Source organism: Botryllus schlosseri, chromosome 11 (genome assembly GCF_051294905.1).
Source record: "Botryllus schlosseri isolate E-star chromosome 11, Bs_hap1, whole genome shotgun sequence".
Taxonomy (NCBI): domain Eukaryota; kingdom Metazoa; phylum Chordata; class Ascidiacea; order Stolidobranchia; family Styelidae; genus Botryllus; species Botryllus schlosseri.
The window spans coordinates 23,054,759-23,069,416 of record NC_137246.1 but is presented as its reverse complement, the minus strand read 5'-3'; the positions used below and the strand labels follow the sequence as shown (position 1 = coordinate 23,069,416).

General features: G+C 39.9%; 1 protein-coding gene across 1 annotated transcript; it reads right to left on the bottom strand.

The window, feature by feature from the left end:
• Positions 1–3,941: 3,941 nt before the first annotated feature.
• On the bottom strand, positions 3,942–13,363 carry LOC145450755 (transmembrane protein 192-like). Its single transcript, XM_080329264.1, has 7 exons — positions 13,127–13,363; positions 9,565–9,708; positions 7,360–7,470; positions 7,018–7,189; positions 6,722–6,877; positions 6,542–6,656; positions 3,942–4,438 (listed from the first exon to the last, which is right to left on the bottom strand). The coding sequence occupies exons 1-7, from the start codon at positions 13,127–13,129 to the stop codon at positions 4,300–4,302; spliced, it is 840 nt and encodes a 279-aa protein (XP_080185390.1). The 5' UTR covers positions 13,130–13,363; the 3' UTR covers positions 3,942–4,299.
• Between the last annotated feature and the right edge of the window lie 1,295 nt (positions 13,364–14,658).

Sequence of the window (14,658 nt, the reverse complement as noted above, 5' to 3'; positions counted from 1 at the left end):
AAGAAAAATATCATGCATCAGCATAAATGTTCATAAAAAAATACCGTTCTTATGCTGAGTTACGAAAAAATTATGAGCCTGCGTCACGTCTTCAAAATTCCGGACATTTGGCATATTTTAGAAATTCCTCCCGGACGCTAGTTTGAACAGTGAAATTCCGGACATGTCCGGGAAATTCCGGGCGTATGGCAACCCTAAGTTAAAGTGCCAACCTTGATTTTTAAGTCAACGCATTAGCCTACTATCGGTCGAAAAATTCCTCTCCGGTGCTGAGCTTTCGGAATTTATGAAAAGTGTCCTCAAAATATTATAACCCTACCTACAACTACAAAGAGAAATTCATTGATAGAATACCACTGACCTACGTTAACTATTTTCTTTCCTTTCCGATTTAGGGAAAATATATCAAACTAATCACGCATACCCTTTCGCGCACAAGTTGTAGGAAGGCATGGTAGAGATATGCGACGGGGAACGCCACTCTGGGGGCTATGACAGCGATGGATTTGAAGACGTATTGTGCGTCGACAGAGTGAATGGATGTCTCCACGTGACCACGGGGAAAGGCGGATCATTTGCATCAACACCGATATGGTCTAGTACAGTGGTTCTCAACCGCCGGTCCGTCAGGGATATTACTACACTTTAATTTCAAGATGCAATAATGAAGGCTGGTCCATTGATAAAATAAATAAAACATCAAATTTTAAACTTATTCATAACTTCGTGAGGTAACATTAGGGCTGAAAACATGTTCGATTTAACTTAAAGTTCAAGACGTTTTGTTTTACGACATGCGAGCGATAAATACAGAACAGATACGAGCTCCCTCATCGCTAAATAGCGCAGTTTGATCATTGGTTTCGATCGATTCATTCATTTTGTGCAGAACCGTAACTGGGGCTCCCCAAACCGCTTAATTGGAGGGCGGCCGAGATTGAAAAGGGCCCAAAATTATTTTGCCAATGAACATAAATCAGCGTGTTTATTTGAAACTTTTTCCAGCATTTATCAATTTATTTTTGCGCCTTGCACGAATTTGTGTGCCTAAATGTCTTGCTTATTAGGTGCCCTTCTCCGAGAAATACGCATGGTTTATAGGGATTTCGGCGTCAGCCATTACCGCGTCACGACGCACCAACACATAATGAAGTTTAGGTTAACATGGGACTCCGAAAGGTGAACCAAAAATTCGGCCGCGAGAAAACCGCTTCGGTTGTGAATGATGAAAAATTTTCGCCATTGGCGCGATCAGTTACGTAAACTCTCTGCTTGCGCTGAGTAGAATAGAAGTGATCACAAGTACAGATGAAATATCCACCCAACTGTAGGGTCTGGGGGCGAATCCCCCGGAAGTTTGACTTATCGCGCTGTGGGGGTCCCAAGACCAACGTTTTTGGGGGTGGGCTGAAAAAGTGCTTTTTCGGTCCGGATTTGTGGATGGCCGGTATAGCTGCTGTAATGTGTTTTCTTGCGGCACGCATTTTATTCGTAGTTGGCAGAGTAGCCTTCGTCTGGTGGTAGTGGGCATGAGCAAGATAGCACGACAAGATGCTTGGTTCGACTTCGATAAGCTTCTACTCTCGATATTATCAAAGAGAGGAATATTATTGGAGTTGGCGTGGTCGCTTAATCCCACGGCCTTCGATGCGAGAGACTGTAAACGACTCTCGCTGGTAGCACGTTTATCTGACAAGGCAATTTAACCTCGACTCGGCAGACTCAGAGATGCCACTGGGATATTTCGGAAAAACCCAGATATGGAGGCGAAATAAACCCAGAAAAACCCAGATCCTATATTTCACGCAAAATACACGAGATAGCTGTGAAAGTGGAGCCTGATAGCCGTCCAATACACTCATACAGTCATTGAAGCCTTTGATATTGAATTTACAACCGTCCATAATACACATTTTGCTTGGTTAACACTGCGAATCGCACAAAAAACACGATGTTTTCCTCTCGACACATCGCAATGATACAATTGGGGCGCAGCGTGAATAGTTGATGATAGTGTACCGGTAGTCCGGTACCAATTATATCATCGCGCTGCGCAAGTTCAATGCAATGCCATCCATTCCCTATTTCTAAGGATGATTTCCATTATTTTCAGCGAGCTGAATAGATTGAAAGTAGCTTTCGATTGATTAATCTTACGACAATCACTTTTATTTGGAATGATCACAGACCAATGTATAGTGGAAATAAATAACTGTCAAATCATGAAATTCGGGGTTAGGGTAAGGGACTTAGGGTTAGGGTTCGAATGTGCTGATTACCAATGCCTCTGATTAACTTGCTAGGGGTGTCCAACTAACTAACTAACTCTCTCTCTCTCTCTCTCTCTCTCTGAGTGTCCCTGTTGGAACTATAAATATACTCAGATACCAATAGGATTATATTAGTCGGATCATCACCTGGTCTGTTCATGTGCTTGTGCATACCATACAGTTACATGATATTCATCGATACATGCCGAATTGTTCACCACGTTCACCAAGTGCCGAGTTCGTTATGGCAATCGTCCTATGTGAATATGACTTTCTGCGATTTGGAAGTTACCATTCAATGAAGCTCCATCGCATCAAGCCGAAGACTCTCATTTTAGTAGTGAAATAGATTCTCAACACTCTGTCTTTACAATAACAGCAAAATCCATCGACAATGGCGAACTGAAGTGCGTGAATTTTACGATATTGCGACCATACTAATCTAACATTTAATTTTCGAGCGTAAAACTGACCTGGCGAACTGAAAAAAAACCAGATTTCAAGGATAAAAACCCAGAAACCCAGGCGATGCTCAAAAAACCCAGATCTGGGTGGAAAAACCCAGGAGTGGCATCTCTGGGCAGACTCACTACCATAAAATCACATGGATGCCATCATGAATATATTTAACTACGATCAAAACCCTCTAAATGTCACTCTCTATAGCACCATATAATTGCAAAAAACGGCTGCATACTTTATATTTTGGCCTCATTTCAATTTTGAAAGTTCACTGGTCCGCCAGACATTTTTTGAAATTTTACCTGTCCGCGAGGCCAAAAAGGTTGAGAACCACTGGTCTAGTAGCCTAGGCACTTTCTGCAAGGATGGTGTGATACAAACTGCGTACGCGGACCGTGATAAGAGAAAAGACATCGTCTGTTTGCACGAAGACGGTGGTATTTCTGCCATGGTACACGCTGAATGACTGGTGTAGCTGTAGCACAGGTGGATATGCTGCAACATCCTAGTACCATTCAAGAAAACCACTCCACCACGGTACAATTGTGATTAACAGAATTCAATTCTGACTTATACTTTCACGCCATTTTCGTATATTTATCATTTAATTGCGCACTGTGCATGTCTATTTTAGATGTTGTTTTTTGGCAAATAAAATATGGAGAACAATAGGCTGAGTGAATGATTGATTGACTTTATAGGCGAGGTTGAATTTATACTAGGCTCCAATTTATATGTTCGACTAATCCTGAAGTGTAGCCTACGTTGGTCGTTAATCATTAGATTCGTGCCAGACAGACCTTTTTTTGAATCGTTTCGATGAAATTTGGTAACTAATACCCTCAAGAGTCTAGAGTATACACTAAAATTTTTTGCTCCATCAACGAGGTTGGCTCATCAGCTCCAACTGGAAATACCTGTTGACTCGAAATCCTAAATGACTCAACTTGACCCGTTGACACTTGGCACTCGGTTTTGCTCAGCCCATTCGCCAACCGACTTCGAGTCTTACCAGCTTCAGGTAAGTTAATACGCATAAATCGCCGGAGACTCAAAACTTCACATGAAACGATATATTTATTCCCTTAGAAGGCCATGTAGAAGTTACACGTGATACATACGATATGATATGAAATTCAAGATATGGGTACAAGCAGGCTCCGATCTGTAAACTTTTCATCATACCGACCGGGATCTACGAAAGCCGCACTGTAAATGAAACAAAAGCATTTCTTAAACAAAGCAGAAATGAGTCACTCTTTCCCGCACTTGCTGCTAAAGACAGTTCACTTCCTGAATATCGGATTCTATATGGAACAAAAATGAACATATCGCAACACCGCGAGATAGAACGCAGAAAGAAGATTTGCCGACACAAAATTTCATTGCAGAAGGTACGCACCAGGCGCAGCTTCGATAAATAAACATTTGGAAATTTAAATCTTGCATAACGGAAAATGTTGAATTGTGGACAAGACACTGGATATGTGTGGTTTCCGCTCGTTTAGATTCACAGTAGCAATATCTCACAAAATAATACACTGTCAACAAGCCGCGGCGCGCAATATTAACCAGAGCCACGTCTCGCGGACTCTTCGAGTCGATGACTCAATACGTCGCACCTCCTTCTCAGGTACTTGATCAAATCGCCTTGTCTCTCGCAGACCGTTTGCAATATCGCGATGTCATTGTTGCATTCCCGGATTCTGCCAAAAACGTGATGCAAAAAATCCTCATATCAAATAAACAGGTTTGAAAACAAATTATCAAAACATGTCAAACTACCTGAAGTGGAAAATGAAAGATCTGCAAAGCACTCAAGTAGATATTGAAAAAGTAAATTTGTTCAAGGGTTACTTACTATTAGTAGATAATCGGAAGCAACTACTTTCGAAACTTCGATATGGATATTCGCGACCAACGCAAAAATTACAGTACAAATTGTCGCAATCTTCGACAATATATTCTGTCACCGTTATAAAAGGGTTATTTCATGGAGTCCTTGTGACAATTTCTATGATAAACGTGCTGCGAACTTATCCCCAACACTACTCTCTACTTTCCAAAACTTGAAGCATAAAGAGTAAGTACTAGTAGCAGTAAGTAGCAGGATTGTAATGACTAGAGTCACGATTTTTTGGCGACTCGACTTGAGTCATTTTTTCGAATGCGTAGAATGACTCGACTCGAGTTTTTGTATTGACTCGAATTGTACTCGAGCCAAGTCATATGACGAGGACAGCCAAGACAGACATTTTATTGTAACTTCGAAAAATAGTAACGTCGCCACATTTTTGTTATTTCGTCCATCAGTACTAATGCTTGGAAAATAGGGCCAGAAAACGTCAGGGCTGAGGAAAATTACGATATTATGAGTGCGAGCCATTCTAGATCACTCGAGCAGAGTAAAGAAAGTGAGTTGAAGCGGAATGAACTCAAAACTGAACAGTGAACATAATAACTAGGACTCGGCCCTCTACTCACTGATGGGACTCAGACTTGACTTGGTGGTGAATTGAAAATGACTCGACTTGACTCGAGTCAAAACTATCAAAGTGAGATTGACTTGTGACTTGGTTACAACCCTGGTAAGTACTCTAAACACCAGAGGTGGTCAAAGTAGTCACCGTCGCTACTCAAGTAGAAGTAGAAGTACCGCTGGAATTTCTACTCAAGTAGAAGTAGAAGTGATGGCTCACAAGTAAGTAAGTAGGTATTCTACGCTTATTTTTGCCTACAAAAATGAAAACTGTCAAGTAGAAGTAGAAGTAGTCTAAAATCATAACTACTTAAAAAGTAGTGTGAGTAGTCCAAATCTACTTCAAGTACTTCAAAAAGTAGAAGTACTTCGTTACTGACCACCTCTGCTAAACACAAAACCACTTGAGTACGTAGAGCGAGTAGGAGTACTCCGAAGCGGAGGAAGTGCCTCAGTTACTGACCACCTTTGCTGATACGAGATACCTACTCATGGCAGTGATGTATATGCAATATACATCCAAACGCTACCTTAACTTCACTTAACAAGGTAGAAAACTGTTATGGTCAAAGTGGTACTAGTCCAGGGCTGGCCAGCCTTTTTGGCCAAAGGGCCACATTCGATTGACGAACTATTACGCGGGCCACTAGCCGCGAAAATTTTTCGATGTTCATAGGTCAATAATATTGTCACTTGACTATATTGCGGGCCTGCTGTATATCGCTGGGTGCAGTTTGCAATGACTGGACTATTCGTCGCCTAGACATATCGATATCGAAAGCCTCGACCAACATGCATCAATCATTCTGTGCCTAGGTTTCATTGTCGACGGTCTTTCTGCTAGCGCAAACGCAAGGTCACATATGTTGAACGACACTTTATCTCGTAATCGCGAATATAATTAGATTCAATCAGATACATTAGGCGTTCTTTCATTTTCACAAAGGGGTAACCCAATATTTAAAGCAAGAAATCGAGTGACAACATGTTGCGCGAAACGTGAAGAAAATTTTTACTTTTGATTAATCTATCTCAAATTATTCTGCTTTATTGCAGTGTACGAAGATCTACCAAAATGTGACTGGCTCATGGATCTGCCAATGCGTCGGAACTGATATTTTGGTCATAACATCTCAAGTGTTGCGGCAAGACTAATCAAATTTTTGGTTGGCCTTGCAAGTTCACAATCCATTTTGTATTATATTACTAATTTCGGAAATTACCTCGCCGTCCACGGGTTGGCCGGCCCTGTACTAGTCCAATAGCACTTGAGTAATCCAATAAAGTACAGGTCACTGACCAGACCAACTGTGGTTTCAGCAATACTCACCCTGGTCCAATCTCCACAATCGACCTCGAGTTGAATGCAACAGGCATCGTCGAGATATTAGTGACGTTGAACACATCTGGGACCGGCTGCGAACGGTTGAACTTATGAACTCGAGCTGAAATTGGTTTACCAAAATCAAGCAAGTGAACATGAATTTCGCAGCACTACCAGGGCACTTACAGATGTAAAAAGACAGCGACAGCAAGGTCACTAACAGCTCGATTCCGGCGAGGATCTCCAGAAAAAACCATAACGACGGCTCGCCTAGTACTTTGGTATTATTGAAGAAGATATCGTCTTGTTTCAAAGCCAACACGACCAGCAGTATGAATCCGCCTACGAAAGAATTGAAAAATCTCAGTTGAAGCATTACACAAACGAAATCCCTTTTAGTGCGCTTTTGTCAATGTCAATGGTTGATAAATAAGCATTGGCACTTACTTGTAAAATCGTAAAGTTCCACAGAAAAATCTTACCAATAGACATGCCTATAAATGGCACACGGGAAACAGTTGCAACATGATCGTAAATGCCGAGGTAGCCAATGCTTCTTCGGTCACGATGAAAAAACTTTCTCCACCAATGAAGCATCAGTGCCAAAGCCCACAATATCGCGTAACAATATATAACAAACGAACTGCATTCCAACTGAAAACAAATACTTGAACTGTTACAGAGAATTGGCAGTACGATACGATGTAGACATGTGGTGTCCAAAAACCGCTTTGAAATGAAGACGTTTTCGTGAAAATCAGTATGAATGGGTACAGGACTTGGAATATACTTTACGTGAGTGGAATTAGAAAGAATGGACTTACCTCTAAAAGACTGGTAGGAGGAGTTTTTGCTTCATTCGTTGAGGTAATTGTGTCATTTCTGCAGTTATTCGCAAACTTGAAAAGCCATATCGATTCCACAAATAAGCCTGCCTGTAAGAGAAAAGGTCGAGGCTTACACGGTTGCGTTGTTGCAAAAAACAGTTTAATTTATTTTCAATAATACTAGGTTGAAATCTTTCAGTAACACTTTTTCCTTTGCAAGCCATCATAAGGTGGTGTTGGGGTGGGTTATCGCTTTTGCCAGAGGCTACATTATAAATAAAATATGATCGTCAAGCTAAAGCATGCTGTCTCAATATTGGTCTCAGTGACAGCATTACCAGTTGGAGGGGGAAGATATGACATAGAAACAGAAGTGGCCGTAACGAAGCATTTCTATTTTTTTCAAGTACTCGTATTAGGTTTTTCCTACTTAAAAGCAAGAGGTGGTCAAAGTAGTCAGGAGAGCTACTCAAGTAGAAGTAAAAGTAGCGACAAAAAAATCTACTCAAGTAAGAGTAGAAGTACTTCTTCCATAAGCCACCTAAAACTACTTGAAGTAGAAGCAGAATTGACTGACTTTAAATCTACTGAAGTAAGTAATTGCGAAAACGTTCGTAATTCGTTCGCATGGACTGCCAAAAGCTGCAAATGGAGCTATGCGGAAGGTGTAGAGAGCTTGATTCATATTGATGCATCCCAGGAGGTGTCAATTTTTGACAGAATAAGCAGTTGTCCACATCATGGGATGTAAATGATAGTATTGATATGGAAATGCGATACTAATCCTTTGTTTACTCGAACACCCCGTTTTAGAGAATATCATGACATGGCGTCCTCCCTCATATTATAAGGCCCCGAGTTTAGTCGAAGAGCAATACAGAGAAGTTGTATCGGATACGTTGTTAACACTTTGCGCGATTAGTATACGTTGATTAAAAATTTGTCAGATTGTAAAAATGCCATATCGTGTACAGCTTAATTTTCGGAAAATATAAGGCATTGCTACACTTGCTTTTATACTTTTACATGTGTATGTTTTCCGGACAAAGAACTGAAACTATAATTAGAACTCAACGTAAAATACTCATAATTGAAAGAAAAATACAAATACCACTTCTAAAAAGCGGAAAATATATTTCATGTCTTTTGTCCAGTAAGTTTCAACGGTAGTCTGCTAAAACAGGTCTAACGTTGAAAAAAGTCGAAGTCGACTTTTCCAGATTAGGACACGTCATGGGCTGCTAGGTATAATAGGTGATTGCTAGATTGCGAAACGGTAGTTTCAAATGTTATGGGGGGTCATAGGCCTGCCTACTGTGATGAAATATTTGATAGAGGCGACAATGCGGTGTGAACGGAACCAAGCAACCCGGTATTCAAATTATATTCAGCGATACTTTCGTGCTTAGAGCACATACTAAATTAAATATTATTTTCCTCTACCGTACTTCTACTTCACTTCTCATCTTCGCCCCTACGTTAAGAGGAAACATGGTGTAGCAACATTTCAATAGAATCCCTCACTGCTAATGTAATTTACTAGTTGGTTGCGTCTGCTAGATCACAACCAATGGATATTCCGAATCTTTATAGGCCGCGAAATATAGCAATAACTGAACAAACATAATATTCAATGTGATGTCTTTAATTTGATGTAATAATAAGTAAGTCCTGATGCATTTTTCCTGGATTAATAGTTCTAATTCTGTGATTTTTAAACCTAATGGCTTATCTGATCTAGTTTGACATAGAGGCTATAGACCAGGGTGCAGCCAATATGCTGTCCATCAAGCCTCTCGTTGAAACCGTTGATGTGGCCCAAATCTTCCGTGTACATGTTTAAATGAATAAATCTAATTGCTTGTTTGGTGTTTAATAAGTGTTGGTTCCACGTAACAGACAAACTGGAATGTTTTTAAGCTCGTTCATTTTACAAATCTGAGTTGATACATGATTACTGCGTTAGGTACTAAAATATACTAATTAGACAATGTGATATATTATAACCTACAAAATTAAACTATTCAAGTCACAGATATGATAGAATTAACACAGTTTTACGACACAAAGCTTGACTACAGGATGTATGCGCATTAATTGATGAGAAGAATGGAGGGATCCATTCAGTTCTTGATAGTTCACCAGAAAATGAGATCTTGCAAGATACGGTCGTTTAGTCTGTGTAGTCCAATATCTACTTACTTGAAGAATAATTTGTAATACTGCAATAGGAATTGTTCTCAAAGGCTTGAAAATAGAATTTTCATCTCGAATCAAAACTTGTCCAGGGTCATCTCCCATATCCGCAACTGACAGCGAACAAGTTTCCGATCCAGATGCAGCGTCCTGTAGATGCAAAAACGAGTGGAAACGTTATCAAATCTAGGACTTGGTAGTTAAGTGATTGATAAGCATCTCGAGACCTCTCTTAGCAGGTCCATTACAAAGTATCTATACATTGGAGAATACCTTGGAGAATACTTGGACACAGCCTATATGCTGTGTCCAAGTATTCTCCAAGGTGTTCCAGAAATATATCTATATTGATCAAGACATGAATTGAAAGGCAAACCCAAGACGTGCCATGTTAAACTGTTAAAGTCTCAATGTTAAATTTGTCTTCCTTCTTTTGAAATGCGAGTTAGTGAGTAGGTCTATATTGTTAAAATATCCCGATCGCGCTTATGACAACCCGAGTAGAACTTTAAGCTAAAAGTAATCTACATGGGACCAGAGTTGGATCAATTGTAATTTGTAATTGTAATTGAATGTAATTAATTACATTTTTCAATGTAATTGTAAAGTAATTGTAATTGTAGCATTTTTATTTTGTGTAATTGTAATTGTAATTATAATTTGACAAAAATTTTACTCAATTACAATTTCAATTACATTAAATTGCTATTGAGACCTGACAAGCACAACATAAAATAATTGACTTATAATGCATTCTCTTTAAATGTCGACAAGGAATTTGGTGGATCCATTCGCGGAAGCCGTTGACTGCGCCCTTGCGGGCGAAATTTTTTATTTTTACCGCTATGCTGGCCTCGGTTGTTATTGTATACAATTATTAGATTACTAACCAACGGATGGATTCGCAACACGTGACTCACGACTGAATACGCCGAGAAGCGAACTGCTGAGCCGGCTAAAAGCAGCAGAATTCATAGTCCCATAGCTGGCGATCCAAGCGTCGAAATTTGATATGTATGGTCCTAATCGAAAGCTAGTGTCGCACTGATTCCGCAATAAAAGTATATTTCCAGGCAATGGTACCATCCCAAAATAGTCGTGAAAGTCTGGGAATCGGCATTGTTCTGAACAATCGCTGGGCGTAATTGGTTATTGTTGTGGTCATGCTGCTGCAGCGCTCTCACTTTTCAGAACAGTCGGCCTTAAACGGCTATTTTGGAGCAGTTACATTGCCCTGACGAGATTTTATTTTGTATTTTCGGAATTAGTACATCAATAGCTTACGATAAAGACCAAATGCATCAAATTTGGACGCTTAGATCGCCAGCTCTAGGACTACAAAGTTTGCTGCTTTTAGCCGGCTCTGCAGTACGTTTGTCGGTGCATTCATCCGTGACTCACATCTTGCGCATCTATCCGTGGGTTGGCAATCTACAATACGATTTCAGATCACGATGCTGCATCGTTATTTCGTCTGGCTAACTAACCAGACTACTGGATATTATATAACGTGTTATCTGACAAAGCACGGTTTTGTTTTTACTCCTCATCCTAATTCCTACGTCCCTCGATAAAAATAATATTATTTCATTAATTATATGCTATATACGCAAATCCAACACATGCATATATTATAATACTTTTTCAACGACATACTGCACCCTATCCTTAATCCTGACCCATAGGAAATTAGGTAAATAACATTTTACATTTCCAATTACGTGAGCCATAATTACCGAGCATACAAAACACGCTTATATTACGTCACAATGCCATCTTACATAGCATACTATGTACGCACATAAACGCATTTATTACAACACAATTTGAACTAGACTTGAATTGTTGTTAAATACGACGCTACGGTTGTCAAGGAGCATGGTTGAATTTATGATTATTCAATTACATGTTCAACAGCAGCAATTGTAATTGTAATTGTAATGTAATTGAAGCATGCAAGGAGTAATTGTAATTGTAATTTGATATTTTTAGCATGGAGTAATTGTAATTGTAATGTAATTGAAACATTCATGAAAGTAATTGTAATTGAACTGAAATAATGTAATTGATCCAACTCTGCATGGGACAGTAGCACCGATAAAGTAATTATGGACAATGATAATCATAGTCATAATCATGATTTGACCAACAGTTTCAATTATTTATATCCACTCTAGTCACACACAATAAATGATGCGATATGCAATGCGATGTAATGAACAGATTGGACGATGTTAAAACGCCTCAAACTGCGTTCATCAGAGTCTGTCCACGTGCAATTGAGTGAATAGACAGTGATTTCCATTTTGATGTGATTATGCGAACCTTGGGACATCAATTACAGATTGTACGTTGTACAATGAAGTGAATTGAATAGTATATTCATATTAAAATGAACCCGAATATTTTCGGCTGACACTCGTCAGGGGTAATCGTCAGCAACTAGTAGAGAATTCGAAAGAACAGCGTATATCAACAATCGTAACACAAAATATGACGTCACCAGCACGAAATGTCGAATACGAGAGCGTTCAATGTACTATTTTTAGATGATACACGAACTCTTTTTGTTGACACAGCCTTGGCTGGTGTATTTTGATAAAAGTCGACTCCAAGGCGCACAAATGAAAGTGTGAGCGACCCTTTCCGAGTATGCGAAATCTGTCGTCTCGATAATTTTTCGCACAGGCGGGATTATCCAACAAGTGTTTGCCAATTGCAGAATTCATGGCCTTTGATTGTTCCGCATCAATGCGCAACACGCTCGATGAAAAGCTCACCCACAACTCACCCGCTCAAGATTGATGCGGAACAATCAAAGGCCATGAATTCTGCAATTGGCAAACACTTGTTGGATAATCCCGCCTGTGCGAAAAATTATCGAGACAACAGATTTCGCATACTCGGAAAGGCTCGCTCACACTTTCATTTGTGCGCCTTGGAGTCGACTTTTATCAAAATACACCAGCCAAGGCTGTGTCAACAAAAAGAGTTCGTGTATCATCTAAAAATAGTACATTGAACGCTCTCGTATTCGACATTTCGTGCTGGTGACGTCATATTTTGTGTTACGATTGTTGATATACGCTGTTCTTTCGAATTCTCTACTAGTTGCTGACGATTACCCCTGACGAGTGTCAGCCGAAAATATTCGGGTTCATTTTAATATGAATATACTATTCAATTGTATATTGAAGTTCTGTACCTCAAAGAAGCTGTTCAAATGAAGTGAATGAATTATACATAGTGCATAATGAAAGTGCACTGTGCTGTACTGTACAATGGAATCTGAAAGCTGTGTGGATCAAAACCTATTGCTTCTCTGTACTGGGTCAGGGCAAATTCAACTTTGCTGGCAGCCTGGCGCTGGCACCACACTTCAAACAAAACCAGAAATTAAGCAGGCAAACGACAATTTATAGAAAATGAATATCTTTTGAAAAATAGTTTAACCGTGACCCAGAGCGGAATTAGTGGCAAAGTTAATTAAACCATGTCTGACACGCGCAACTCGCCGAAAACAAAACACTGTTTTCAGTCAGAGCCGTAACAAGTGCCGAGTACTTACCATGGTCTTTCTTTCTTGCTAATTCTGCGAAAGCAGAGGCCTATGAATGACTACGATAAGTTGTAACGTAGATGGGCGGGGTGAGGTGCTACCTACAACAGGCGTGCGTAGACATCAGCTTACAGACCACCGTTATACTGACGCGAAGATTGCTTCCTTTCATCCAATCTTGTCGCAATATGATCCTAATCAAAACATTTCAATGACCGAGAACAAACTTACTGAAGCATTTCATCGACAATCATATTTCACACTAGGTGTCGCTGTCGGTACCAGGAAGCCTAAATTTGCCTGTAGATTGAAGTTCTGTACCTCCAAGAAGCTGTTCAGAGATTGTAGTGTAGGATGTAGGATTGTACAATATTATAGCCTAACAAGCAGCTTGGGTTACAATCAGTGATGAGCGCATCTTAATTTTTGGGAATCCGAATCCGTCCCACAGCTTGAGTATCTGTATTGAACTGATAAAATTGCTAATAAACCAATGATGATGATGATCTGAGGAACAATCCGTCCAAATCCTAAAAATCACATCCAAATATTCACGCAAATCCGAAAAACCTACCCCAGGTCCAGGAATCCGAAAAATCCACATCCAATAACTTTGTCGAAGAATCCTGGTTGTACAATGTACACAGCTGACGGGTTAAATTATAGCTGAACTGAGATACTTTGCATCGGCTATGGTTAAAGAAGTTACCTGATTTATATTTGATTTGACCCACTGTCCGTGATTGGTTATCTTAAAGTTGATGATTCTTTTTCATCTGGATTGTAATCAAAACTTGCTTCTGATTACATAACTATTCGGTAGATAAAATTCGTATCCAATCCGGCTAACACAAAACTGTGCAAAATCCAGTCCAAATCATGTATGAATCCGAATGTTGCTGTCCGAATGTTATATGCTCTCCGAATGTTACTGACGGAAGCCTTACCGCGGCCTCAGACCCCACACCAGGTGGATGTCTGATTTCAAACAGTATGATACTCTAAGTCAGACCTGGGCAAAGTGCGGCCCGCGGAAGGTTGTTTGGAATTAAAAACACAAAACCTACTTTTGAACAGATGTGGTCAGTAACGAAGTGCTTCTACTTTTTGAAGTACTTGAAGTAGATTTTGCCTACTCGCACTACTTATTAAGTAGATATGATTTTAGACTACTTCTACTTCTACTTGAGTAGAAATTCCGGCGTTACTTCTACTTCTACTTGAGTAGAAATTCCGGCGTTACTTCTACTTTTACTTGAGTAGCGACGGTGACTACTTTGACCGCCTCTGCTTTTGAATGCTGTTGTGTGAACTAAAACCATATAGGCTGTATAAAAACTAGGGTTGCCATACGTCCTCTTTTATGACTTTTTGAAAGTGTCCTCGGAGAATGCCCAAATGTCCTCTTTTTTGAGAGTTTTGTTTACATATAGAGCAAAATTCGACTGAGATACAGTAAATCAGCACTGAAGTAACGCTCCAGCGGCTATTTCGGGAGCTGAGACGGGAAGTTGACCTTTTTTTAATCCCACAACTGATAA

Coding starts and splice junctions, on each gene's coding strand:
- LOC145450755 (XM_080329264.1), bottom strand. Junction 7,471..9,564: donor TATTACAAATTATTCTTCAA/GTAAGTAGATAT, acceptor TTTCTCTTACAG/GCAGGCTTATTTGTGGAATC. Junction 7,190..7,359: donor CTCCTACCAGTCTTTTAGAG/GTAAGTCCATTC, acceptor ATTTGTTTTCAG/TTGGAATGCAGTTCGTTTGT.